The following is a 27,959-nucleotide window of genomic DNA, read 5'->3' as shown; positions in this document are numbered from 1 at the left end:
GACAGGAGTAGCAAAAAGTTGAACTGTTGTATAACAGTGCATCTTAAAGTACAAATAAAATATTAACTAAAGCTGCCCAGTAAGTTAAGTTCAATATTTCCTTGTAAAGAAAAATACTGGTCAGTCTTCCAGCTGGACAGGCAAAACCATGTGGAGAACTCAGACACAAGAATGTGCAAACTTCACACACACACAGGCTCTTCCTGCTGTGAACTCCCTTCAAAGAAGTAGCTGCAGTCGACCTCAATGCCCTTGTCTTCCATTCGTCCGTCTTTACCTAAACTGCTATAGCACAGGGACAGTCCGTGTAAAATCCGCACCAAGTCTCTCTCCGTTTTCCCACAGGCCAGAGAAGCTGGTTTGGCATGGCTCCAGCACCACGGGCATCCGCCTGACCACTAACTACTGCGAGGCCTGGAGGACAGCGGACATGGCGGTGACGGGACAGGCTGCCCTGCTGCAGACGGGACGACTGTTAGGGCAGCACGTGCGCTCCTGCTCCAACCACTATGTAGTGCTGTGTATAGAGAACACATATGTGGGCAACATGCATCAAAGAAGGAACTGAGCAAACAAACACACACACACACATAAACACATGCAGGCATGATCTAAGTAGAAGATGTGAGACATGAATGGGAAACACATGCGGGCACATACGCACTTAATGATGTACTTCAGCTCCCACATGCAAACATACCGAGAAACACTCCCACACTAACATGCATTCACATTTAAAGAGGGCTTATCATACTCATTTCCAGCTCCATATTTTTATTTTTGGACTGTGCTAGAGTAACTTTGCTTTATTCACAATTCAAAATAATCCTTATTTATCTTATACTGAGGAAGCACTTCAGTGCAGTCACGTCCCTTCCTGTTTCTTCTGATTGGCTGCCACTCATAAACACCAAATTCAGAATTCAGTAGCAGGTGGGCGGGGCTTTTTCACTCACAGTCTGAACTGTGATATGACAGGATCCTCTCAAATTCATTAAAAGGCCCAGAGACTGAACCTTTGGCCTCATTATTTGAAACTTTGGTCATCCTTGTAACACTGTAACAACAAAAATATGATAGAATTACTCTTAAAAATAAGACAAAACAGGAAGAGCAGTAGGTCCTCTTTAAGTTTTCTTTGTATTGGTTTCATGTGTAGTTCCCACTCGAAGCCGGATTTAAGCCTGCGGGTCTTACATGTCTGTCTGTGTCTAGATTTTTCTTAGCCGTCTGCATCAAACAGGCTACAGTTATGTAGCAAGGAAAACTTCAGGCATTCCTGCTACTGATGATGGAATTTTGCCGTTTCTATTACTGTTACTAGTCCCATAAAAAAACTAAAACTAACCATGCATAAATTTGTCTGCAAGACCTAGTGAGAATGAAGGGCTTCAAATTAAAATGAGGTCATAATTATATATGTACTTTTTTGGAGATTAAAAAAATGTGTCAGTATTTTTTTTTTTTAAACAGCAGGGGCTGTCAATTCAAATATTAGTCATATTGAAATTGTGCTTTCATTGTGCGCTACGTCTGATGCTTTTAGTGAGCCTGTGCGTCAGCAGCAGGGCAGTGTATGCGACAGTGAGTCAAAATGAACCAATGTGTGTTTGAGTTCACTGGTACGTAAGTTTCACAGTACGACTCATTTTTACATTTTCAAGACATGTTTTATATATAATTGATCAACTATTCAAAAGTAGATAATAACACATGAACACATGTGAAGCCTGTGGAAACAGCTGTACACACATCTCTTAGACTTTAGTCAGTAACTAATGACTGATGTGTCACCAGAAAATGTCACAAGTGTTAATTTCTTACATCCGGGGATGAATGACAGATGAATGGGGGATTTGGCAAGGAGGGGAAAAACACTCAGACACTTCATTAGATATACTGGTTAAACTAGTCATCAATCTCATGGCATTAACTCAGTGCCTTTAGGCGTGTAGACATGGTCAACAGGACTTGAAGTTTAAAACAAACACCAAAATGTGGAAGAAAGGTGAAAAAAGAAAGAAAGGTTTAAGTCTGAATGTGGCATGGTTGTTGGTATTTCAGAAACTGCTGATCTACTGGATTTTCAGGGTTTAGAGAAACTAGGGTTTATAGAAAATTACGATAGGTAGACACCAGTAACTCAAATAGCTATTTGTTACAAACAAAGGATGTAGAAGAGCATCTCTGAACACACGACATTAAAGCAGATTGGCTACAGCAGCAGAAGACCACACCCTCTGCTACTCCTATTGGCTAAGAACAGGAATCTGAGGCTACAGTTTACACATGCTCACAGTAGCAGGCTGGAAAAACGTTGCCTTGTCTGATGAGTTCTGATTTCTGCTTCAACATTCAGATGATAGGGTCACAGGTCATCTCAAACTGATTTCTTGAACATGACTGTGAGTTCACCTGATCCCAGGTGATACTGAAGGCTTCAGTATAGGCTAACTGCACAGCTAACCGCTGTAAAACCACCAGGTTTTTTTTACGCCATTTTTTTCAAAGCTTAGTCCTACAAATTCGATTTCTTTTGTTCTGCGTCCTTTTAATAAAACTTCACCATTAACACATCTCTTTTGAAGTGACAATATTAGAGTGGACATCAACATTAATATGTACTGTAGCAGGACCTAGCGTGAAAACAGTCAGCTCACATTCAGATTTGGTTGTATGAGGTTGGAACATGTATGTATATAAATATATATATGTATGTGTGTTGTTCAGGTGTTGTTTATTTTTTACTCTGTAGGTTTTGTATGAAGCACACTAAAAGACTGAAGGCCTCCTCTCACCGTGCTTTCACTGAGGCGTAGCTCGTTTTTCTGCTGTCTGACCTTAATGTCTCTGTTCAAACAAAACTTGAGCGTCTGAGAAAAAACAGACGGTTTGTACTGACTGACTGGTGCTCACTGAATAAAATGTCACGTGTTTTTTTGCTTCTTTTTTTTTTTTTTTTTTAAAGTTGTGGCTCATTTAATGTCCCCCACCATGTGTTCAACAAAATTAAAAGTTATGCAGAAGAATCAACGAGAACATAGGTAAGCTAGCAAAAAAAACAGCTTTTTATGTAAACTGCTGCATTGTCAGTGCATTTTATATTTGGAATCGTACATTTTACCAATTTCTTTCCCCCACAGTCAGCAGTTTGCAGATGCATCACGTTTCAGAAGTAGTTCTCAATGAGAGGCTAAAACATGTTGCAACAGTCACAGTAATTAGAAATCAGGATTTTTAAAAATATTAGCTAATATCACCCTATTAGTCAACATTGTTAGCTAACATTAGTTAAAATTGTTAGCTAACAGGGTAATAGGTAAAACTTTCATTTATATGAAGTTTAGAAAAGAAAAAAGATGGATGTGCAATTTTTTTTCTGTTTTGCTAGGAAAACAGGAAATGGGCGCAGCAATGTACTAAAGCATCCAAATGTGCATCGAAATTACACAAAAGTAGAGCTTGTGAACACAAGCAGCACAGCCTGATCTTAGGCAAGCTTTCTTGTCATTTCAGAAACAGTTCTGTGTTTTGAGGGACATACCGAAGATGTTGGCTGACTTTAGTTGTGTTTTCTTTTAGAACCTTGAACTCTGGGTTCTACCCAGCAGTGTGTTTGGGATAATTGTCATGTTGGATCACAATCTGACAGTGTTTATAGTTTATATAGTGTTTATAGTTCCATCAATCTTAGCAAGATTCCCAATCCAAATCACGACATAGGTTCCACCATGTTTTATAGATGGTTCTACACAGTCACAGTTGTACCTCTCTCCTAACCTCCTCCATACAGATTGATATCCACCAAAAATTTCAAATCGGGATTAATCACTTCATAAGACATGTTGCTACTCAGGTTTTGGTCTAATTTGACATAACACAGGCTTTTCTCTCTGTTTTCTTCCCTGTTACACTTAAAAGGTACAGTTAGCTATTTTTTGATATTATATAATAAAAAAATAATATCATCATCATAAATATATATTATTAAGTGTAATTTTACCATTTCACTGTCTGTAATTGTAAAATGTTTTCCAACAAACTAAATTGAACTACTAACATACATAACATTGCCAAAGATGGAGGAGAAAAAAGCTTGTAGGCATTTGTGCCAGCACTTTCAGAAAGAAGATATGAGGGAGCATAGCTATGTTTTATCATCGGAGGTCTCCCTCAACAAAGAAATGAACAAATGAAGGAAAGAAACAACCTGACCAACATTTTAATAAAACACCATCTCATCCCCCCTCACCTCAACAGTCAACTCCAGAAGTGAAGTCGGGGCTCTAACAGCCTAAAACAGGCATAAAAATGTTTCTCAATTCCCAATATTTCACAATTACTTAATGTTAGTAGTAGCAGTAGGAAGTAACGAAGTACAAATACTTTGTTACTGTACTTAAGTGGATCTGTATATGTACTTATTTTCTGACAACTTTTTACTTTTACTCTGTACATTTTTATGAAAATAGTTGTGCTTTTTACTCCTTACATTTTCAAAACAAGCTTATTACATTAGGTTCAACGGTATTATTTATAGCATTCATGCTCAATTGTTCATAAGTTGTGGTGGTCTGTCATCAGTTTCTAGCCGGCACTAAAGAAGAGGCGCGAGCGTGAGGGGAATAACATTTTTTTAACCGACAAGTAATTTCAAATGCAATGTTTCTGTCCACACAGACAGTTTTTACAGTCTGTGCAAACTGTCTGTATTTCCTAGAGCGAGAAAAGAGTGTGTGATGACTATACTCAGAGATGGAGAAAGATAAGAAAGACAGGAGAGGAAGAAGAGAGAATTTATTGAAAGACTGAAAGGACTCCTCAGTGGCATTTGATAAACTGACAATTTAAAGGTTACATGTGACATCGTCATTTTAAATTACACATTGGATTTGCATATGATGTTTTGATACATTATGAATTTTCATATTGTGATTTTTTTTTTTTGAAGTGATTCAGGTGGAAAAATTGTAAAATAATGCAAAATACTTAATCGACACATATCACTTATTTGATTCCCGATTTATTGCTAAGTTTTAATATTATTTAAATGTTAAAAAATAATGTGTACAAAAATATCTTTATACACAACCAGTAAAAGAAAGTCAATGCAGTTTTATGTATATAGCCACAAATCACAACAACAGTTACATCAGAGCACTTTACGTTGTAATGTAAAGACCGTACAATATTAGAGAAAACCCTATCAATCGCACAAACCCCTATGCGCAAGCACTTGGCAAGAGCGGGAAGGAAAAACTCCCTTTTAACAGGAAGAAACCCTTGCAGGAGGCAGGGTGGCACATACCTCTTCAGTGAACTATATGAAAATCCCCTATATGTAAACAGAGTCAACAAAATAGTCACAAAAACAGCAGGAGGGTGTCAAGACATCACCGGTCTTTCTGATCCTTTTGTCTTGGTAGAGATCACGCAGAGATGTTTCAGAGTTTCACACAATCCTTTTATTAGCCATTTCCTGGCAGCAGAGAGGCAGTTGCCCCCCTGTAGATGTGCCCCTGGTCTACACATAACAGTCTCAGGTTGTTACTCATTAAGAATGTCCTGGGTAATCTCCCCATCTTAAACTTAGAATGACATTAACAAAATGAGACTGAGCGCTTACTGTGGGTCACATCTAAGGGCTTCTGTAGGACTGAGTCAAAGTCTTCTTTCAACTATAGGTACGACCCTGGTGGCCATTAAGAAAAATGCAAGTTTCAGGCATTGCCTTGTTTCAATTCAATGAAAAAATAAAATCAAAAAGGAAAAACAGCCACCGTCATGTCGTAACAAAAGATTCATTTTATTAAATGTTATGTACAAGACATTCCTGAATCAAAACATCAAGTCCATAACATTTCATCTTCTGTTACCTTTACATCTTCTCATAACCTTTTTACCCACCCCCCCACACACACACACACACACACACAAAAAAACAACAACAAACAAACAAACAAACAAACAAACAAACAAAAACAAAACAAAAAAACCAGGTGTGCTTCAATTTTCAAAAAAAGTTTTAAAACCCCCCCTTATTGCACCAGACCCTTACACACTTCAGTCCCAAGGTGGCTATGAGGGTGTCAGTCTTAAAGAAAAAAGGGGAAAAATAATTACTGTAAGCCTGCATCCCTCAAAACAAGGACTGGTTAAATACAAACATGGTCTGGGTAAGTACAATTTAATTTGTCTCTACAGTGGCTTTACCACAAACATTACTGAAGCAATAGTCGAATTACTTACAAAAGACTTCCAAGATCGTCTATAAAAAGAATGTCCATAAAATCCATAGTTCAAAAAAGAAAAACCTTTTTAAAAATGGTGAGATTTTTTACGTATGTGTGACTATGTAGTGATGCGTGAAAGTGGCTAACTCAGCTGAGACTTTATACCAGATTTAGAAAATCACCGACCAGGACCTGAGACATGTTTCCAAAAGCATCTTAGACACTCTGTTCACTCCACGGACGAGTATGTTTCCTATCAAAACTCTACTGCTGTCTCACATTTGGGCTGCGCTGACAGATATAAAGCCACTCCAAAATGAGACTATATCAGGTCCAACACCTGATCAGGATTCTGAAGCTTAGCAGTCATCAGCTGTGTGAGGCTAAAGTCCTGTGCTCTACACAGTTGATAGCAAGCTAGTACAATAATTACACAACTATTACAGTGAAATAAAGCTTGAAATAAAACAATCACTGCATACGATGTGGGTCAAACAGATATTTGACAAAGACATCGATAAATTTCAAGAGATTCCATATTCACAAGAGGTGGAAAATTAACACTGTGCACAGATAATTGTTAAAGTTGGATAAAAAGGCGACTGTAAACAAAAACATTTTCCAATAGTGACTGGCACAGAAATGAGCAGGCTCCTTATTATAAACAAGAGATGCAGCCCTAATCAAATAAACATCTTCAGTAAATCGCTCCAAAACAATTTAATTTCAACTCAAAAAGAAATCAAGTTAAAATCTTTTTCTTTTTTTTTTACCTGAATAAAATCCACTCATAATAAGCATAAGATGCTTTTGGAAACTTTCGACTGTGGCAGTGTGAACGTTCCTGCAGGTCCAGCAAAGCCGAAGAGAAAATCGGACCGTTTTCGGACCCTCTCCGTAGGTGTGTGAAACTGTCTGTGCTGGCGTTAAACAGCTCTGCAGTGGCAAGTGTGTGTGTGTGTGTGTGTGTGTGTGTGTGTGTGTGTGTGGACTCAAATAATTTGGGATTTCCACATAGTCTGCATTTGTGCAGGTGGTGTGAATTTAGTCGTGTTGTTTTAGGTGCTGTTAACAAAGCATAAAAAGTCTTAAAAAAAACTATGAGCCTGAAGTAAATAAAAGGCAGTGTGTGAACAACAATGACCAAACACCAGAAACAATAAAACATCACCAGCCCAAACAGGATAGAGCTGATCTATGATGGCATGAATGGCTGTAGCAACGATAGAAGGCCCAGATTTCTGCATAAACTTGTTTAAAAATGTGATGTATGTAATGGGGGCTTCTACCACAGCTACATGTCCCTGAGAACAAGGTCCACATCGCATGTTATTGGGACCTGCACACCATGCTAACAGAGGAGGGTTGATGTGAACCTGCTGCACTCGGACGTCTTTTCTCAGTCCATGAAGTCTCATCCAGCAACACCTGGAGTCTGAAAACCTTTCAGCTGGGAAGGAAGACTGAGACTGTCAGAGGAGTCCAACTCTACAGGCTGTTCACTGTTAATGCCCACTCAAGGAAATATCAAATGCTCTCAGTGATGCATGTTTTTAGAGTTATGTCAAAGGTCCTCTTAATCCAAAAATAAAATAAAATAAAATAATAATAATTCCCTCATTCAGTGGTTGTTTTCACCATGCTGGCTTCAGTTTCTCCACAAAGCTTTCTGAATTAGGAAAATTCACTTTTTAAGGCAGCGTCTCACTTCAGCACGAGGTTTTCTTAACCACTCAAAATAAAATGTAGTCACAAGACTGCTTCCAAATCTGCTCCTGTGGAGACACTAATGTTCTCTGCTCGAGCAGGTGAACAAAGCTGGCGGTTTATTACTATTGGGGGTTCGTGTGTATGACTTTAGGCATTTCTTTTTATCTAACATAACACTGTAGTCACCACAATCACTGCTGAGAGCAATGTCCAACAAAAGCAACACACACAAGTAGTTAGAAAAGGCCCGAGCCATGAAGATGTGTCAGGGAGCTGACGGTTGCTCGGGGAAAGTGTGTATTGTGCAACCTCTTGGTGAGTGGTTGCTGGCAGTTGCCAGAGTGAAATTGGCTGCAAACAGGCATACAGATCACTGGCAGGCTGCTGTGACTTTCCCCAAGCTAACCAGTCTGTAGGCCTGCACGACTGAGGTCCAAGACAGGTGGACACAGAGCTGTGGTTACACTATTCGTGGATAAAACCAGTTAATTTTAGTATAATAAATGATCATGAAAATCAGTACTTCGCTTGTGGTCTGTAGTCTGAGTGGATGGCTTTGGAATGTTTTGTGGCCTAAGCACTGACTGGGTAAGTACAAAGTTAGTGCTACAAAGAAAAGACGAGCTGTAATAAACCTCCATTAGTGGGGAACTACGATAATCTGGCACAGACCTCATCTCCTGAGGAGTCTGCGAGTTGAGCAGTGATGCAGATTAACATGTTTCATTGCTGAAAAATAAAAAGGCTCGTCTGAAGCTGCTCTCGGCTCTGTAACGCTGAGTGAACACAGACTTTCACATCGATGAGATTTTGATCAGAAATGCTGAGTCAGCCATTCACACATATACACACACACACACACACACACACACACACACACACACACTCCCCTCAGCTCATGATTCTGAGACTTTAGCTGCCTCAAAGTTGACTGCTAGCTTCCTCTGCCGTCTCTTGGAGGCGGAGCCGGGGGTGTGGCCTGTTGCTGGTATGGTTTGCCTAGGTGGTGTATGCAGTGCCGCCCCCGTTGTCGTAGAGTCACCAGAGGAGAGGTCGCTGTTAACAGCTTGTTGGTGGATTTTACCGCTCTGTGGTTCAGTCTGACCTTGCAATTGGCCAGTCGGCTGGTTCTGGGATTTCTGTGCTTGGTTCTTAGCAACAGTTTGGGCAGCACTGTAAAACTCTCGAGTTTCCTGGTTCCTTTTATTTGCCGACACTCGTTTCTTAGTCACCTGACAAGGTGAAAGATAAACAGAAAGCTGAGTTACCAACCTGGTCTACGTCTGCCCAGGAAAAGATAAATGGGAATGCTGTATTAACCTTTTTCCATTAGTACCTCCATCTGGTCAGCTCGGCACAGTTTTCAGGGTTTTCTGTTAGTTGTTAGTATCTGGTACCAGGTACTACCAACTAATAGACTGCATGCCACCAATTGGCTACTCAGTGGCGTCAATGAGTCGTGAGAGCACCTCCTTCACAAATATCAAATCTGCAATTTTTGAAAGCCGGCAACGAGAGAAATGGCTACACAGAAACAACACTGTGGTCTGACCAAAAGCCACAAATCGAGCAGCAGGTACAACATCGCCTAGATGCCAACCTTTGTTGTATCACCCGTGTCGCATACAAATTGCGTTACAGGACACTCCGCCATGTTGCTAAAATGACCCTAAGCACACTAGGTGGTACTCAATTGTAATGGTAAAACGAGTCGAGCCGATCCAAGTAGGTCCTTATGGAAAAAGGGCTTATGTGTTACCTGTAAGGGGATGAACTGGTTGTGTGAGCCAATGGGCAGTGTCGTTGCAGGCTGGGGGCGGGCAGCGCCAGGGAAAGTCCCCGGTGGTCCGTAGAATGGCTGGTTTTGGTGGTGTTGAGGAGGCACTGTCATTCCCCAGAGAGGAGCAGGACCATAACCCTGTGGGGGCAACAGCACACCACCTGGAAAACAAGAGCATACTCCTAAGATTAAAATAGATAATTTTTAAGGCTTAACAAAAATAGTGAGCAAAAATTTTGATATAAATACTGCTACTATTAATTCATCCCCTGTCACAAGGGTTCACCACACTGAGGAGCTCTGTGATAATCAAAATCTCATATCCCTATATAAGACATTTATCATCCCGACAACGATATATATCACAAAAATTTACCATTTTCTGTAGATACAATTTCACGTGATTCAGTTTATTTTAAAAAATCTCAACAGGATCTTCAGCTTTATTGTGAAAGGTTTATGGGGAAAATAAACAAGCGGACGGCAGAGCCACGCAATGGTTTTACCATCGTTGTTGCTAACGACAACGCGTAAAAGCAGTCGCTTGTCCGTCCGTAGTGTGGTTATATTAAATATAAGAGAAAGAGAGAACTTTAATTCTACAGTGACCATCAAAACGATGAAAAAATAAACAGTAAACAGTTTATTTTGCGACACCATGAAACAAACGTAATAGCGTAATATGCAACGATAGACGTTTTCATATCGTCATCCGATATATATCGTTATATCGAACAGCCCTAGCCCTGTATGTTTAATTTGGCAGAATTTTACGCCAGATGACCCCGACCCCCCCCCATCCCCAATGGGGGTGAAGCACATGTTTTAACCACTACACTATGGAACACCTTAAACTGATGTTTCTAAATTCATTGATGAAACTTTAAAGACAGACAGACTCACCTTGTTGGTTGAAGACAGCTCCCATGTGGGGAGGTCGTATCTGACCCACTCCTGTGTACAGAGGAGGTGGGAGGGGGAAGCCTGACCCGAGTGAGTTCTACACATACACAGAGGGACAGAGGGGAGGCCTGGTCAGTAACATATTTCATGTTTATCTCAGTGGTTACAAAGTTCTCTCAGCCTCTCACACTTGAATCAAATGTGTGCGTTTGTGTGTGTATACCAGTCTTTGAAGTGCGAAGAAGGCAGCTTTCTCCTTGGCATCGTGTTCTGACTGGCACTGTGGGCCATGAACCATCAACCCGTTGGACAGTTTCACCTGACACACCACTAATCCCTGCATCGGTGTTAATGGAAATGATTCAGAGTGGGGCACTTGTGAAAGTGGGAAACGCAGAGTAGAATAAAGTGTGATGTAACAGAAACAGAAAATAGAGCGCGTTACCTGTCTGTTGCGTATGAAGCTGAAGTCAGGTGGCGCCATACCTAAAGCCCCACAGATGCACGCCAGCTCTGACACCTTACTGCCCAGCAGGGTGTTGGCAGAGGCAGCAGGTGCCGGAGAAGGCAACACAGGCGCGTCGCCATGTGGGACGTTTATTTTTGCAGCTGGAGGGAGAAAGTAATGATCATAAGCAGGAGAACACAGAGAAGAAATTTGCCTGGGATTTAGAAATCAGTAAGGTACCGAGTTTCTTTGACGATCGTCTCCTGTTCTGCTGCTGGCCAGCAGGGGGGGTGCTGTTTGACGTCTCTTGAGGAGATTGACTTCCTGTTCCAGTGCTGTCAATTTTAAGCATCTCCTTCAGCACCAGGGTTCCCTTCTATAGCGACAAACCACACATGATCATTCACATTAGGCTTTTTATGCTAAGTGGTTCTAGGTGGCTTCTAAAACTCAGAGGTTCCTCTCATTTTGGCTTCACCACATATTTACCATGGCAAAAGACTGTGGGGATAATGGGCCATCTGGCTGGCTGTCACCTTCTTGTGGAGGGGCAGGAGGGGGTGGGGTTTGCTGGTTACCCTTGGAGATTTTTAGATTGGCAATGAGGTCCTCAAATTCTGTTGCAGCCTAAGTAAGAAATCGTAAAGAAACTGTAAATCATCATCTTGTTCAGGGTACGAGATTCTGACCAGAGATAACTCTGAAAAACCAAAAACAGGCAGAAGTCAAAAGAAGGATTTGTGTTTCTGCACCTTATTGGCTGTATTCTGTGAAGGAATAAGGGAGCTGACGTCTTCATTTTTCTTCAATAGTCTGATGCCAGCAGGTGGGGTCTGTGAACGATACACACATCAGCTCAATTCTAATCCAGTCCACGCAAATACAACACAGAGCAATTCATGCAAACACACGTCGCTGTTAACATGAACGTGTCAAAACCAATAACAAACCTCCGCTACACAAAATAAAAACTGATGAATTTAACATAAACTAACAATTGTGTGCAACAGAAACACAGATTCATATACACAGCTGTTCTGCTGATGTGTCTACTCACAGATTTGTTGGCGGGTTGGGTCTTCCCCTGCTGGGAATGTCCTTCCTAGAATCCGAAACACTTTTTTAAAACTATTGTTTTAAGCGTAATTCAAGAATTAGTAGTGAAATATGGATCATCCCCAGAGCGCTCTTTGTATTCTGGTTACATTCCTATATAAAAACAAAGTTCCTAAGCACCTATGTCACTTCACTGTTAAATCCTGAAGCAATTACATCAGTATTCATGGAGGAATTTCTGTATCAAATCTATAAGGTTCAGTCTGGTTTGCGAAAGTATGTGGTTATTTACTTGAAACCATTACAAATTCACTTGAACTAAAATAAGAGGAAAACACATCGACTTTTATTAAGTAATGCAAGACAGAGTCCGTGTCAGGAAAAACCCAGGATAATACAGTAAATATTTCTCAGCATTACTAGTTTTGTTTTCCTCAAATTTCCTGCTGGACTCCTAGGATGTGAGAGAGAATTTTTAGAGGAATTGCAGCACCACTGTGGTACCGGTTCTCAGCTGCAGCTGGTGTCTGTTTCACTGAAAACTTACATTGTTGTGCCAGTGAGCAGGAGGTTTGTTAGGAGGCCCTGTGTTCTGCAGAGACTGCCACACATTACTGTACTCTTCTTTGTTCTGGATGGAGAGAACGACATATGTATAAACAAGTCATATTACACACATCGTTGAGAGGCTATAACAGTTAGGTCGAATGGAGCAAAACCTGCTCTTACCCTGGCCTGGTGCTTTTGGATGGGACCTTTTGAGGGAGAGCTCCTGTTGCCCTGTGAGGCAGCCTTCACCACACCATGTTTGTTGTTATGCTACAAATAAAAAGGAGTTTGAACAGTGAAAGAGGAGAAAGAGGAGAAAGAGGAGAAAGAGGAGAAAGAGGAGAAAGAGGAGGGATTTAGGTGAAACTATGGAAATTCCAAATCATTTCCACTATTCCAAACTGGGGAATAATTTGTGCATGACTCTACTGTGTGCATATTCTACCCTCCTACCTGTGTGGGGACAAAAGGTGAACGAGGAGAATGGTTTAGGCCTGCCAGCTGACGGTGCGAGCTGAAATTGCCGCCAGTGGCAGGCTGCGGTTTGACGATGGCGGTGAGTTTGTGGCCAGTGTAATCCACCCGGGCTCCGTGGGAAAGGTTGATCAGGGCGCAGGGAGGGAGGCGGTAACAACGAGAAGATGTACACCTGAGGAAGTACACGAAGAGGCGAAGCAGCTGTTACAGTCTGCTGTAAAGAGGAACACCTTTACTCCAACAGCATCCTGTAATGTGCACCGTGTGTATTCTGTTATAGCCTGACTGTATGATTTTGTGTTTTACCCTCGTCTTGTGCTTTATGTAACAGTTTTTGTACAAGACTGTGCACTCTGCAGCTTTTTCTGTCTGGTGTAAAGAAACTGAACACTGAAGCTGAAGGTATGACGTAGTAAGTCAGTCAAAGAAGAAAAAAATCTTGTCAATTATTGTCAAAGTAGCAGTAGGTTTTAATTAAGTAAGTTTAGCTAGCTATCTAACACTGATCCATGAGCAGTTAGTTTCAGGGTGACTGTAGTCAGTGTGCAGGACAGCAAACAAAGTTACTTTGAGGGCAGCGTATAAGACAAACTAACACTTTTATCCATTCAGAGTTGCTTTGAAGGAGGACAGACCGATGTGATCTGGCCACTGGCTGTGACATGCTTACACGTGTGTTTGTGTGCAGTAAACAAACTACTTGGGGAATCTGAACAACCATCTAGAGTTTTTGCTTAACAAATCTGCTTAAAACAACTTTTGGGAACCATCAACGGATGATTACTCCTGGCATCCAGGTGAGCGTTCATGTGAAAGCTGTGACTAATTTTTTTTTTTTAAAAACTTACAACTAACATTAACAACAGGCCTCTCTGCCTCTTCCCCTGCCCACTGCAGCTCAGTGAGTAATGGATTAAAGTACGTGATCTGGCACTAGAAGCAAAATCGAATGCCCTCCCATTTCATGTTTATAAACTGGGAATTGTTTACAACTGACCATTACCAACATTAATTACATACAGCAGCACACTCATGGTTACCTGATGTTGAGACCTCCAGCAAATTCTTCATCAAACAGCACTTCATAGAGAACCTCTGCCTCACGCTCCGCTAAAGAAACAGACACAGATATACTGTTAATCACGCTCTTGTATGTTACCCTTGATATGTGCAGACTTTGCATATAAGGACAATGACGGATGACGGGTGTCCTCACCTCCTTTAATGCCAATGATTGTCCCTCTGAGTCCCAGCGGGACGGTGAAGCTCTCCCTGATGTTGATGACTCTGTCAAACAGACGGTATTCCGCGTCTGGGTCTGGAACTACACCCTGCTGCTGTTCCAAGGGCTGCACACATATTTTTATTAATGTCCTTATCAACTAATCTGCCATTGATGTTTTAAATTAACTGATTAGGAAATAAAAAAAAGGGACTGTGTGGCAAACATCCTTAAACACACTGCATGAAAATGACGGGGGTTCAAAAGTAATAGGACATTTGGCTGCTGGCTGTTTAAGTGTCATTTCAAATATTAGCTCACAAACAATCAGGGTGAATTGAGAATCCACACTCATAAATATAAACATAAGCCATACAGAATGAGTCTGAAATTTGAGCTGCAACCCCTATCATGATTGTGTGGAGCACATCTCTGTGACCACTGCACATTTGTAATTCATCACTGAACATCAGTTTCATCCAATCAGCCAAAGTCCACAGTTGCTTCTCTTAAGCCCACTGCAACAGCCTTTTCTTCCAAACACAAGACATGAGGCTGGAAATGCTTAAATCTGTTACGGATCACGATCACTGCTACAGTTTTCTTGTGTTGCATATGCACTTTTGGACTGATCTGTCCTGACTTCACAGGTGTTGCAGTCTGATGACAGACGCAGGACATCCCTACCCACTCCCTTGCTCTCTCTTTTGTTGCCCAGCCTTTGGGCTTAATCTCTTCTTTTGTTAATAAACAACATTTATCAGAGGCTAAACGGGTGACATGTTCCTCCTTGTGTCGCAGCCTTACAAGCCAGCTGTAGCCTGTTTCCCAATGCTTCGTCATAAACATTCTTGTTTGTGCCATTTTCTTTCCATTTCTTTTTGTTATGCATTTTCTTTTTCCAGGGCATGATGCCTGATGTTTTTCTGATGTTGGTCGTTCTTCTTGGTCCACAGCATGTTTTCCTTTCATAACCTTCCCATCTGGTTTGTACTTGTTCTGAGTCAGCTGTGTGTAAAATGTTGAGCAACTATGTTGGATTCCTCCTTGAAGCAGCTGCATAATCCTTTTTATTGCTACGCAGGAATTTCCAAAAAATATTACATATGATGATTGTTGTTTGATGTTAGTCAACTGCTTTAAATCATCGAAACCTTGGCTGACAGGTCTTTATGGGGTTACCAGTCCTACGGATTTTTTTATAACACAACCACAGCCCCTTTCTTTACAGACACGATGTACGATGCTGACACGTGCATGCCAAAGGTACTCACCCTGAAGAGGAGATGAGGCTTGACTGTGACGCGGACTTTCTTGGTGCTCTTCTTCACCTAAGTCGGTGAGAACGAGGCAGGAATGGAGAAGGTACAGAAGGAGAGGCGTGTGAATGGAAATACAGTGAATACACAAAGAATTTATGACTTCTGAAGTCTGTCGCTGTCACCTTGGTTTTCTCCACTGCTTCCTCGATCATCTCCACAATTGCAGCATCCAGCACTTGGAGGTCACAGGATGCCCTGCTGATGGAGCTGACTGGGTGACTTTTTAACCATGAAGTGATTTCTGCCACCCTCTCTGCCCTGTTGGTGTTTTTTTTTTTTGGGGGGGGGGGGGGGTTAAAAAAAGGTCATTTAGTAATTCACCATTTATTTAATCTACAACCTTCAGACATTGGTGTAAGAACAATATGACGACCCCTGGCCCTAAACTCCTCGTCATCACCCACGGGTGAAGCTTTATGCTGAGAACTTTTACCCTTACTATCTTGCGGTTTTGAAACCAAAGGTGATCCAGCTGACAAATGAGACACTGAGTAACAACATATCAGGCAGGATAGCACTTTAAAGCATCCCCTTCTTTATCGTCCTTTTTTTTTTTTTACTCTCATGGAAAGCAAAAGATAAAGATGAACTTCATAGCTTATTCAGTGTGAATTTAAACTAGAAATGTATTCAATGAAGCAGTGACAAAAGAGGACAATTTCGCACAGACTTCTATAATTGCTTCTTTATGTAGCTAGAGATGTCGCCACCTGATGGCCACAAGAATGAATACAGCTTTTAGACACCTCAGCATCAGCTACACTTTTAAGACCTATAAGCTACGTCCATCTTTTATATACGTCTATGATCCCTAAACAAGTTTTTTTTTCCAGGAGGACGGAGTGAACGCAACCTTGGCAAGGGACTAAATAAGGCTAGTGCCCACATGGTTGAAAAGTCTAAGTATATGCCGTCCGTTTTACCCATTCTGGTCCTCTCCAGGCCAAATGTCATCTTCATAGAAAACATCATCGTGACTGTTTCTGGACACTGTGTTGAATACCTCTGAAAATCTACAAAAACAAACACAGCCGCACCATCATTTGTAAGATGTTCATTCAATTCATAGGATAACCGAACATTAATACATAATCAAGTTAAAGAACAGCAGTTTTCAAAATGACTCATTTGTTTTACCTGTCCAAGTATTCAGCCAGCAGTTCCTCCACAGCAGCAGAGTAGAGCCACTCTTTTTCAGTTCTCTTGGTGTATCCGGGAACTTCCTCGTTCTTCTTGTTGAACTTCAGGTTCAGGCCAACGTTAGCTCTTTGTTCCCCACAGGGACTGGACACAGTGAAGAAGACTGAAAGCTTAGACAAGTACTGTACCTGAATACATGACGTGATGCCAACAACAGCTCAACTCACTGCAGATATCCTTTTGGCATTTCTACATAAACACTCACTTCTTCTTAGAGCCTCTACCAATGAAGATGCTTCCAGAGAAGCGGGAGACGAGGTAACCGGTGATGCCGAGACGAGAGGCCAGAACGTATCCAGGACTGTATTTCACGCTGTATTTCTACACGACACACAAAAACATAAGGTGAGGGGAGAAAACTGGCAAAACTAAACGTACATATCCACAGAATGACTCCACAAGCTCGTCTTACGTGTTGGTTCTGGATTAAGGGCTCTAGCTGTGGCTCATGTGGCACACTGAAGACCACTCGAATCCGCCCATCTTTGATGACATCTTGGGAATCTTGCACCTGAAAATTTATATTAATATGAATATGGAGATATGGAGCATTAATTGGAAAGACTTTTAAAAAATGGCTAGATTTCTAAACCTGCCATGGTAATTAAGAGACAGTGTGTTTCAGGTCATTTTACAGAGTAACATGAAAGTAAAGTAATGAGTAATGCATTACCTGTATGAAAAGGGTTCTGTGTAATGTGTATAATGAGTAATGGCCCCAACACTGATCACAACAAAGAGGGGAAATACCTCCAACATGCACAAACATTTGACCCACAGCACGCAATTAATATGCATGGATGCAATGCCTTTGATATGCTGCTTAGTAATGATGGTGACTCTCTAAGTGCAGTCAATGAGAATCGATATGAGAACCAATAAGGAATCGAATTGATAATGGAATGACTAAATTCTTATCAACGTTATGTTCATATTTTTTTGCACTACATCAGTGAACTTAAAAAAGAAAGTGTTTTTCACAGATGTTAGCATTGTTCTAAACTATATAAATAAGCCTCTTAATTTTTTGTCTTTTTCCCCTCAGAGTATCAAAAAAAAATGAGTGTTGAAATCAAACTTTTATCTATCTGACAGTTGCCAATGATATTAATGCAAAGGTGACAACTCGGTGTACAGTGTTTTGTTTCTTCACTTATATTGAATGTGACCTACGGTGTGAAAACACTGACATTATACTCGGATTCTTGGCTTAAATTAATAAAAAGATTTTTGAGAACTAGCAGGGGTAGTAACTTGGGTAACGAGGGAGTAATCCCCAGACTAAGAGAGCAAACAGTGGATAACATACCTCTCCCATGGCACCATAGTACGGGTTTCCCACCATGAAGACGGTTGTTGTTGGAGGAAAGAGCTCATCTAAGCTCTTGAAGCAGGCCAGAGATGAGTAAAAGGCTTTGATATCCTGAGACCATGAAGATAAGGAAGAAGTGTCTTTAAGATTATCTGTCCATCAATATCGTCACAACATTGTCTATAAAAACTAAAAACTGAAAAAAAAAAAAGAAAAAAAAACTGAAAAAAAAAAAAAAGGTCATAAAATCAAAACCATGTGCAGTAAACCTAAATTTGCCTAAAACTACTCTCACAATAAACTGAAAGCATGTGTTAGGTTTATTTCAGGGTTTAGTGACAGCCTCAGTGACATATAAGAGTCTTTCACCGATTATTCTCAGTTTTCTTCGTGCATTCTTTATATCTTGTTTGTGTGCAGGTACCTTAACAACCGCCTGGTAGGCAAAGGGGAGGACCTGTTTGGCCCACTGTTTCTCCAGTTCCACCACACCATTGGCTTTGGGAACGTATTTCCTTCCAGTCAGCAGTTGGCCGTATAAAACCACCTCTGTCTCATTTATCACGATGCCTTTCCTCTTCAAGTAACTAAGAGAAAGAAAAGCATAAATAACTAAAAAAGCCAAAGAATATGATGGTTCTGGCAAAGAACAGAAGTAATGGATTGTTTCAATAATGTGAAAGAGTAGAAATGACTCAAGATGCATGCAAACACAAACACTTGCATTATTTTGCTTGATTGTTTTGTTTCTTACTATTCAGTGATTCCTTGGACATCCTTAATCCATTCCTTTTGCTCCTTGTCAAACAGACAGGTGACTTTGGCGGGAGGAGGAGTGCTCGGCCTGTCATACACTCTTTGGACACCCGGTGGTTCCTCAAGATAAAATCTTCAGAACAAGTTGCAAAATTTCACTTGTAAAGTCACTCAAGTCTCAATATAATATTTTCAGATTTTTCAGTGGTATCTACACATCTACCAGAAAACACAGCAATCATAACAAAGCCAGCTCTTACTTAGTTTCTCCATCTGACACTGCAATGATGCGAGCTTCCTCTAGATGAGGCCAGTTGACAAACACAGACTTTCCCAGAACTTGTGCAGCAACATCATCACATGTCTGAAGATAATGACAAGAAAGAAAGAGAGAGGCAGAGACACAGAGGATAAGGCAACTGTCAACGCTTGTTAGAATAAGATTATTTATACAGACCCAGAGATGACTTTAGCTGGGTGTAAAAAAATATTTTAAGTGGTTCTTTTAATTGTATAGACAGTAATTCAAAGACTTCCAAGGGACAATTGATCAGTTATAAATAATAAAATGTTGAAGCTTTATTAAACTAGGTCTAAAAACATAAACAAAAGCTCACCGTTTCCCCTTCCTGGTTGGGAAGGATATCCAGCAACATGTTCTCCCCTCTGCTACTCTGCTGGAACACGACCACCCCGCCTTTCTTCTTGTAAAACTGAGAAGACAGTGAAGGAGCCAGAGCATGAGAGTTAGAGAAAGAGAGATCATCTTATAAAGACTGCTGAATTTATTAAACTTACTATACTTCTTTTTTCTTCTTCTTAAAATGGCAGAATTAATTTCAGATTCATACGTTGGTTGTGAGTAGAGTTAAAACGTATTTAACCTGGTTTGCTCCAACTTAGAGCAGTTTAGTAGTAGTTCAGTTATGCACACGCCCACCTTATGTTTGATGTGTTGTAAGGTGGGAAAGCCACAGAAGTACAGAGCTGAGCGGTCAACGGGCTTGCTGATGTGATCTAATGAAACTTGCCAAGCGTCCATGGGGATGTGCGCTGTCCTGTGACGATCAACCACAAAAGGCAATCAGCCACAGACAAATACGACTGTTGAATTTCACCTCAATAAGCAAACGCATGAGTTTTTTTTCAGAAATAATGAAGATCATTAAATGCATCTACCTGACGTGGCAGTGGACGATGTCGGGGAACAGCTGAGGCAGGGGGGAGGCGTAGGCGAAGTCCATTTCCCTGTCGTACGAGTAGACTGCACACTCTGTGTGGCAATTCCTGGCCTTCTCTTCTTTTGTCAGCTTGCTGTTGCAGGGCTCCATGGCTGCTAATAAGCACCTCTGTTCGATACACACACAACACAAAGTTACACACAGTTACAAGTTGTCAAATTTAATTTCGACAACAGACCTGTGGCATTTCTTCATTTCGAATTGTGTGTTTACCTCATCTATGAATGGAATGAGCACCACAGCTTCCCATTCCTGCTGCTTGCCATTCAGGTCAGTTTTAAAGTCAAGAGGGTAGTACCCAATAATAGGTGAACTTTCACTAGTCATCAGATGCTGAAACATAACAAAATACAGTATTACGATCCCCTGTATACTTCCTGTCCTAATGTTAAAACGATTTCTATATTAAATTATAATTTTTCTTATTTCTTAGAGTGGATCTTGTGCTTTTTATATGCGTGAACTTGGATTTGCGTTTGTTACCCTGTAACACTCGGGCAGCAGTTCCATGCTGGCAGCAGGCAGGACTGCCAACAGCTGCTGGAAGGGCATGAAGGGCTGTCCAAGCTCAAAGGTCAGCTTTAACCCAGATACATTCCTGATGTCAGACAGGTAGGGAGCGTAGTGGTAGGGGTAGTACCTGCAGAGATAACACATAAAATTCAGCGACTGCTTTAAAAATGGAGCGTCTTAAATATAGAGGTTTAAAGAAGGAAATCATTTACTTATTGTCCTTCTCCTCTAAAGCAAATCAATCAATCCACTTTTTCTGTGAAATAACTTTTATTAGACAGTAAAGGTTCTGAAACCCTGCAGCCCTCATTAAAGCCTGCTGTGTAGAAATATGTCAAAATTTGAGCCTCTCTTTCAATGCTCCCACATTTCTGTGAGACTGTTAATGAGCTGAATGCTCCAAGAACAGAAAGAGAAAGATCAGGGAGTAAATTACACAGAAGAAAGAAGGACTCACCAGCTCCAGGACTGAACTCCATGGTAATAGTAGTGGAGAATCCACTGGATACCTTCCACATAACACTTGGCTTGGTTGGCTAGAAACTCACTGCAAATGGAAGAGTGAAAACATAGTTACAAAGTGCAAGCTGCTGTGATGAAGGGCACTGTTAACATTTAACATTTAGCCAAGTCACTTCCCTACCAATGGGATCATTTAAAAAAGGAAACTAGAAAAAGGGCATCACACTGCTGGGAAACAGCAACACACACGCACACACAGACAGACATACAAGCATGTCTATTCTAACTGCTGATAAGGGAGAAAAACAGATTTCGTCAGTCTTAATAGTTTTACCCTTTAAAGGTATGACGAGGTAAAGACTGCTGTATAACATCTTAAAGTGCACCTATTATGATGTTGATTTTTCTGTCATAGATAAGCATTGTTCCAGTGATGGATGCCTGAACCCTGTGAGCCAAAAGCTCCAAGTCCAAGAACAAAGTTTACTCTTTAATATTTGATGGACCCGTTTCCAACAGTTATGATCACTATATTATTTGTGGTTAAACTAAATGATCTGCTGCAGCTTTGTGGTTCTGTGTGTTCATCTTTAAGTCAAGAGCACAGTGTTTCACTATACTCGGATGTTGCATTACATTCATTGCATAAGTGATGTGACTAACACACAATGTGTTTATGAATGCATTCCATTTCACCCGGCCTGTTGCCACTTGGTCTTGCTGCACCTAGAGCAAACACAATAGCAGGTGCACTTAGAGACACCCATACAACCTTGTTTTATCATGCAAAGGAGTAGGGCTTGCTACTCCTTTGCATGATAAAACAGAGCCCATTATCTTTGTTCCTAACCTGCTGAGCGTCACATGACTAATTCAAAATACTTTTTAGTGCATGAAATACAAGAATTTTAAAAAAGCGACGTGAGAATTTCAGCCTCAAATTTTTCTTTTTGTGCTGATGAACATTTTTCAAAAAAACAAAAAAACAAACAAAAAAAACAAACAAAAGGGGAAAAAAAGTGAGTTGTGAGTGATGACCAATAATTTATCTGCGTTATTGAACACTGGTCGTTATAACTTCACTATGTTTCAGCCAGTCACTGAACGAAGATACAACAAACAAAGAGGTGAAGTAAAACTAAGAGTTAAAACAATAAAAAGTGTCCAGCTGTACTTTTCATGCTGTATTAGTTCTTTATTTTTTTCTCTTATTTTCTAAAGTACTCCCTGTCTTGCTATGATCCGACAAATAAAATAAATGAAATGAAATCAACCAATCAGCATTCAACACTTCAATTCTCCTCCAGTGAGCCGCAGTTTTGCACAAGGTCGTGGTTGTGATGGGTGAAAGCCTCTCTCCATTCGTGTGTTCACAGACAGACATGTTTGCAGGACGCTTTACTTTTGGACACTAAAGGCCACAAAAGTCAAACTCAAACATGTCCCAAACATCTTTAGGTTTCTTCTTCCTGTAATTTCCTTTTTGTATGCGTTTGTATAAGTTCACTCACTCAGACACCACGTCCACGCCGATCTTGTTCATGTAGTATGTGCGTTTGTACTGTCTGAACTCTGTTTCAAAGATATCATCCTCCTCCTCTTCATCAACTGCTGCTGCTGCTTTTTCCTCTCCAGTGATTTTTTCTGATGTAGTCTGGGAAGCCAGACAGAGAGCAGAATCCTACAGATATTTTCAAAAAAAGTAAATCACTGGAAAGATAAACAGACATGAAAACAATGCTGAAAGAAACAATGCATATTTTCAGTGCTGCATCCCTACCTCATTCTTTCTGGCATCTTTGCTGGCAGCTTCCTTCTCAGCTGCCAATCCAGCAGCTTCATTCAGATATTTGTTACCAACTTTGCTTTCAAACCACTTCAAATCCACAAAGACCTCATTAAAATGTTCCCGGTCAAACTGGCAAGACATGGGAAAAAAAAAAAAATGTTGGCAAAATACATTTGTTTCACAGCAAACTACATCAATCAATATACGGGATTTGATCTTAAAATGAATGACTCTTAAATAGAAACCTAGTGTCTCACCTCAGCAAGCTTCTCCAGGTATTTCTCAAAGTTTCTGAGGTTTAAGTGACCGTTCTCATTCAGATAACCTAAAACAAACACGGGGACATTATTTTATATACATGATCGACAATAAACAAGTGGGACATGAATGTTTTTCTATATTGGTTGACAATTTTAAACCATCTGGGCCAGCTGGACAAGCACAGCACATGAAACAAAACAAAGAAAATACATATTTTGTGTATGAGAGGGCTTTCAAACTCTGAATAAATGCTCAAAAATATACATCCCTGCTGCATTGGACTTTGTCACATGATAAAGTTGGAGCCGCCAGAACCAGGCTCAGGGTAATTCTGCCAGCTTCACGTTTAAAAAGTTTCTTCCTGTTAAAAGGGAGTTTTTCTTCCCACTTGGTCATAGGGGATCAGCTGATTGTTGGGCTTTTCTCTGTATAATTGTTGGGTCTTTACCTTACAGTATAAAGTGCACCTTCAGTCAACTGTGGTGCTATAGAGATACAATTTAATTGAAGTGAATAGAATATACATGAATATACCACGGTGGCTTTATTTTTTTTTATATATTTTTATTTTGTTTTGTTTGGATTTCTGCTGTATTTCATCTTTTTCGCTGAGTGTATGTTAAAAAATAAAATATTTTTCATGCTTTTGAAATCCAAATTTGTTTACACTACTGTTCATTACAGGGGACAAAGTGAAGTCCTAAAAAGTAAACCACTAAAAGGTAGAGTATGGTTAAGGATACAGTGTATGCATCTGTCTCACCAAAAGATGATTTCGTCAAATGTTGCAACACAACAAGCATGAAGAAACCTCACTGCACATGTTGCAATCCACTATAATTATTATGGAATAAAATAAGCCTAAGCTAAACACTTTAAAACATTTAAAACTGAACTGAAATGTTTGGTTTCAACAGAAATGACATTGAAAACTGAAAGAAGAAACTAAAAACTAAGAAAAAACACAAAATATGACTCTGGTCTTACCCCCCAGGCTTGGTAGTACACTGATGTACGTCTTGTACAGCAATGGCAGAGCGTCATGATTGATGTGAAGGTTGGGGAGGTGAGGGATGAAATCGTTTCCTACCAAGAAACCCATTAGAATCCAGTCGTCTATTACTCGCTCCAGGTCATAATCAGAACCCATCTTATTCTGAAAAAAACAGCCACAAACATTTAAACGTCATACAATACAATTTAAAAAGTATATATTAAAAACAAATAATAATATGAAATCTCGCCTGGCATTTAAAAACCGCCCACTTTAGGCACGCTTGTCTCACCTTGAGCTCAGAGAACTCGTAGTCTATATACTCTCTCATCAGAGACAAGTGAAGCAAGTGAAAAGTGGTCTCCTCTGGAGCCGTTATCCTGAAAGAGAACAAAAGAGCAGGGTTCACAAAACAATGCAGCAAAACAAAGAAAGACAAAATAGACTGAACTTAAGAAGAGAAGAACCTTTTCTGGGATTTCTTCCCTCCAAAGCGGACTTCCTCCCTGAGCAGGGAGAAATTTGGCTCGTGGCTGGTCAAACCCAACATAATCTACAACACAGAGTGAAGGACAGAGTGAATCTTCAGGCACTGATTTGAGCAAAATGTTCATCAATGACCTGTTTAAACGTACCAGGTCAGCATCCAGGCCGTACAGGCAGTGTCGCGTGTTGGGGTCATGATTGGGCTTGGTGTTCTCTGACCGAATAAACTCCATGATTTTATGTTCCCCCTCCCCTGGTGTCTGTAAGGATAAAAAACACAAACTTAATACGTTCATTACTGACTCAGAAACAGTACAAAAGTACATACAACAGTTACACACAGACCACTCACACCCACCTCGTGACCGGACAGGTAGACTTTGACATTCTGCCATAGCTTGTCATTGGAGAGCTTGTTGTGGACGAAATACTTGAGCTGTTCCTGAAGTCGCGCCATGAACTCAGTGCCTGGAAGAAGGATTGGCGATTAAAAGAACTGCTAACATTTTCAGAGACCTGTTCTCTGTATATTTCTTAAGGATCCAAGAGGAACTGAGCAACCCAAGTGTTTTTAGCTGCTCAGTCCTGCTTTCCCAAGGGGTCGCTACACCAGACAGATCTGCATATTTAATTTGACACAGTTTGAAACCAGACCCTTACAGTTAATCCAGGCTCGAGTCTAGCACAAAAGGTCTCCACTCTTTGCTGCGGGCACATTTTTCTTTATTCTTTTTATCCTGGGATAAATATATTTGTCCCTTAAGTTTTTCCACTTCTTTGTACATTCCCTGACATCCACTCCTTGAGAAAATATTATACCTCTGCGATGACCTGTTCGTTAATGATTCTAGGTAAACACCAACATTGCGCTCTGGCTAAAATGTCAATCCACATGTTGAAAAATGAGTCACTGGATAGACATGTTTACATCTGACATGCAAACATGTTTTCACTAAAAATATCAGATAGAATATACATTAAAAAAAAAACAACAAAAAAAACACAGTGACACAAAAATACATTCAGGCGCTAAACTGTATCAGGTGGTTCTGATCTGTGTCTGTGAGCATCTTTGCATGAAGCTTTAGATCTTCCTTACCAGGAGTGATACAGTTGGAGTCGAAGCGAGCCTCTGTGGGAAGCACCTCTCCTTTATCCAAAGCTTTTTTTATCTTTTCCTCTGCTTCTTTGGCGGACCTAGACACACAGACACCCACACACAAGTGCACACACAAGTAGATATGAAAGAGAGAAGGTCAAACTCACAGTCTCAGGCTGTGTCTCTGCCTGCAGTTTTTTTTTCCCCTGTCTGTAACACTGAAGCACAAAATGTTGTATTTTAGCTCAAGCCTGTTTGCTGCTGATTCTTCCTTATAAGGCAACTCACATAGGGCTCAGGTTTACAGCTGCAGCCTCAGAAACATCACATAATTATACCAAACATCTCTAAATATATCTGAGAACAGACATGACACTTTAATCAGATAACTAAGAGAGAACATGGCATTATTTACAGTTTGGATTCAACATCAGGGTACAGGCATGCTAATAAAATTCCATCTCTTTATTTGGTCAGCCCAAGAAAAGCTACTCCCAATATCCTAAATTTAGTGATTCTTTTAGCATTTATTCATTTAGATTTATTCGTCCATCACAACCTGAATCTACGTCCTCTCTGCTGGTTCATCTTCGCCCTTGGCGCCACACCATCCACAGCCATGAAGAAGACCTTGCGAGGCTTGATGATCCTGAAGAGCACCTCCAGGTAATGGAAGATGTCTGCAAAAATCTTTTCCTCAGAGATGCGAAAGTGGACATCCTCATCGTTTGGGTGAGAACACTGGTGGATGATGCCGTTCATGTCCAGATAGAAGTTGTCAAACTCTGGAATCTGAGGACAGAAAGAAACGAATGCAAAGACAAACTGGCCACGTACCTAGTACATTCAGGAAAATGACTTATCTGTAAACGCTCACAATGATGAGATCTTTCAGGTGTGGCAGATGTTTTTAGGAGGCTGATGAGTTAAAGGAGGGTGTATTTGACAGTCAAAAAACATCATAGTAAGCTCCGTTCACGTGACACATTAAAAACACTCTCATGAGTATGCCATCCACCTTTCATAACGTCAGACCTTTATGTTTTGTTCTGTTTTATTTAAACCGGTACCCACATGAAACATAATTCCCATATTTACTGTTACCAACTTTCTGCTAAAGGCGAGTTTTTACTGCTTTAATACAAATGCCAAAGCTGTCTGAGGTAAGGAGGGTGACACTGAACAATGTGCGCTGATGAAACTGCTGCTGGCGGAGTGAAATAGCAGCTTGCTTTCTGTTCAGAGTGTAGAAAGTGGTTCAAGTCCCCCCGCAGTTACTCAAGTAGCCTAAACTCTCACGTTATTCGAGCTGTGGGCCACAGACTGAGCTCATACTTCTGACATTTCAAACAAGTTCATTGTAAAGCGTAGTTACTGTTAACCAACTGGTAACAATAACTACCCGAGCCCCTATAGATCTCTTGTTAGCATAAAATCAGTTAGTTAGACAACTGTAAGAGCTTTATTGTTGTTTAGAATGTTCCTGACCAACAAAGACCAAAATTACCCAGTGGTAACCCATTAACATTTTACTTGTTTAGTGCGAATAAGCACACAATGAAGACCAAAATAGCACATTAGTGATGGAATTTGGTTAATAACGTGATGCCTATCCTGTGTTTAACAAAAGGATGAAGTGAAGAGTGTGTGCTAAAAGCAGAGTTGTCCATTCGCCAGAAAACCACTGGTAAGCTACGTGGAATTTTAGTTCCGCGGCCCGCTATAGCTCTCTGATAGCAAACAGCTAGCTACGCTAGCACTGTGGCTACCAATGACAGCGGTCTGTGAAGCTAACCAGTCACCGCTGTTTTCCTACCTGATGTTCCTTGACAACTTCACTGAGACAAGGGTAGCGTTCCGAAATCCAGCGGTAAAATTTTGGTACTCCCATCTTCACCACAAACCTCTTCAGCCTCTAGGTCAAAACAGTAAACAGTAAAAACTGGATGGAGGTGTTTGCCTATGTGAGGAACTACAATGTAGCCGGGGTTTAACCTGGTAACATGAGAACTTGCGTTAGACTCAGGTTTTGTTTCCAGCGGCCGCTAAGTAGCTGGTTGTCCGTTGTCCGCCGGAAAAATCGTTCCGCCGCTATTCGAGAGAACATTTGTTCCGTTTTTTGTATTTTTTTTGTTTTTGTTTTCTC

The 27,959-nt window shown here is 40.6% G+C and overlaps 2 protein-coding genes across 5 annotated transcripts in view; one reads left to right on the top strand and one right to left on the bottom strand.

The window, feature by feature from the left end:
• The window catches only part of col15a1b (collagen, type XV, alpha 1b), a 56,211-nt gene extending 50,063 nt beyond the window's left edge, over window positions 1–6,148 (top strand). For both annotated transcript variants that reach the window (XM_025900077.1, XM_005457975.4), the window contains one exon: window positions 346–6,148. In XM_025900077.1, coding sequence (XP_025755862.1) covers window positions 346–568 — 223 coding nt within the window. In that variant the 3' untranslated portion in view covers window positions 569–6,148. The remainder of the gene's footprint in view (window positions 1–345) is intronic.
• xrn1 (5'-3' exoribonuclease 1) lies at window positions 383–27,881 on the bottom strand. 3 transcript variants are annotated; one of them, XM_025900076.1, is made up of 41 exons: window positions 27,630–27,881; window positions 26,373–26,605; window positions 25,814–25,911; window positions 25,073–25,182; window positions 24,864–24,974; window positions 24,696–24,781; window positions 24,521–24,608; window positions 24,222–24,390; window positions 23,231–23,298; window positions 22,965–23,102; window positions 22,696–22,865; window positions 21,180–21,269; window positions 20,693–20,849; window positions 20,423–20,542; window positions 20,148–20,317; window positions 19,909–20,026; window positions 19,586–19,681; window positions 19,229–19,332; window positions 18,967–19,101; window positions 18,637–18,799; window positions 18,210–18,323; window positions 17,313–17,411; window positions 17,106–17,221; window positions 16,838–16,984; window positions 16,624–16,713; window positions 15,823–15,958; window positions 15,653–15,709; window positions 14,373–14,505; window positions 14,197–14,266; window positions 13,133–13,328; window positions 12,860–12,949; window positions 12,678–12,761; window positions 12,132–12,176; window positions 11,827–11,907; window positions 11,564–11,701; window positions 11,315–11,450; window positions 11,072–11,235; window positions 10,850–10,963; window positions 10,627–10,723; window positions 9,703–9,884; window positions 383–517 (listed from the first exon to the last, which is right to left on the bottom strand). In XM_025900076.1, exons 1-41 carry the CDS (start codon window positions 27,702–27,704, stop codon window positions 476–478), a joined length of 4,830 nt encoding a protein of 1,609 aa, XP_025755861.1. In that variant the 5' UTR covers window positions 27,705–27,881; the 3' UTR covers window positions 383–475. The 3 variants fall into 3 exon arrangements, with proteins under 3 accessions (XP_025755861.1, XP_003453205.2, XP_005458030.1); XM_003453157.5 differs by lacking the exon at window positions 383–517 and adding an exon at window positions 6,343–9,175; XM_005457973.4 differs by lacking the exon at window positions 383–517 and adding an exon at window positions 6,343–9,175 and having other exon boundaries at window positions 22,696–22,838.
• Between the last annotated feature and the right edge of the window lie 78 nt (window positions 27,882–27,959).

This window comes from Oreochromis niloticus, linkage group LG18 (assembly GCF_001858045.2).
Source record: "Oreochromis niloticus isolate F11D_XX linkage group LG18, O_niloticus_UMD_NMBU, whole genome shotgun sequence".
Taxonomy (NCBI): domain Eukaryota; kingdom Metazoa; phylum Chordata; class Actinopteri; order Cichliformes; family Cichlidae; genus Oreochromis; species Oreochromis niloticus.
This window is presented reverse-complemented; position numbering and strand designations above follow the sequence as displayed.

Coding starts and splice junctions, on each gene's coding strand:
- xrn1 (XM_003453157.5), bottom strand. CDS start 27,704: ATGGGAGTACCAAAATTTTACCGCTGGATTTCGGAACGCTACCCTTGT. Junction 18,800..18,966: donor GTCCAAGGAATCACTGAATA/GTAAGAAACAAA, acceptor TCTTTCTCTTAG/TTACTTGAAGAGGAAAGGCA. Junction 11,702..11,826: donor CACAGAATACAGCCAATAAG/GTGCAGAAACAC, acceptor TTTCTTACTTAG/GCTGCAACAGAATTTGAGGA.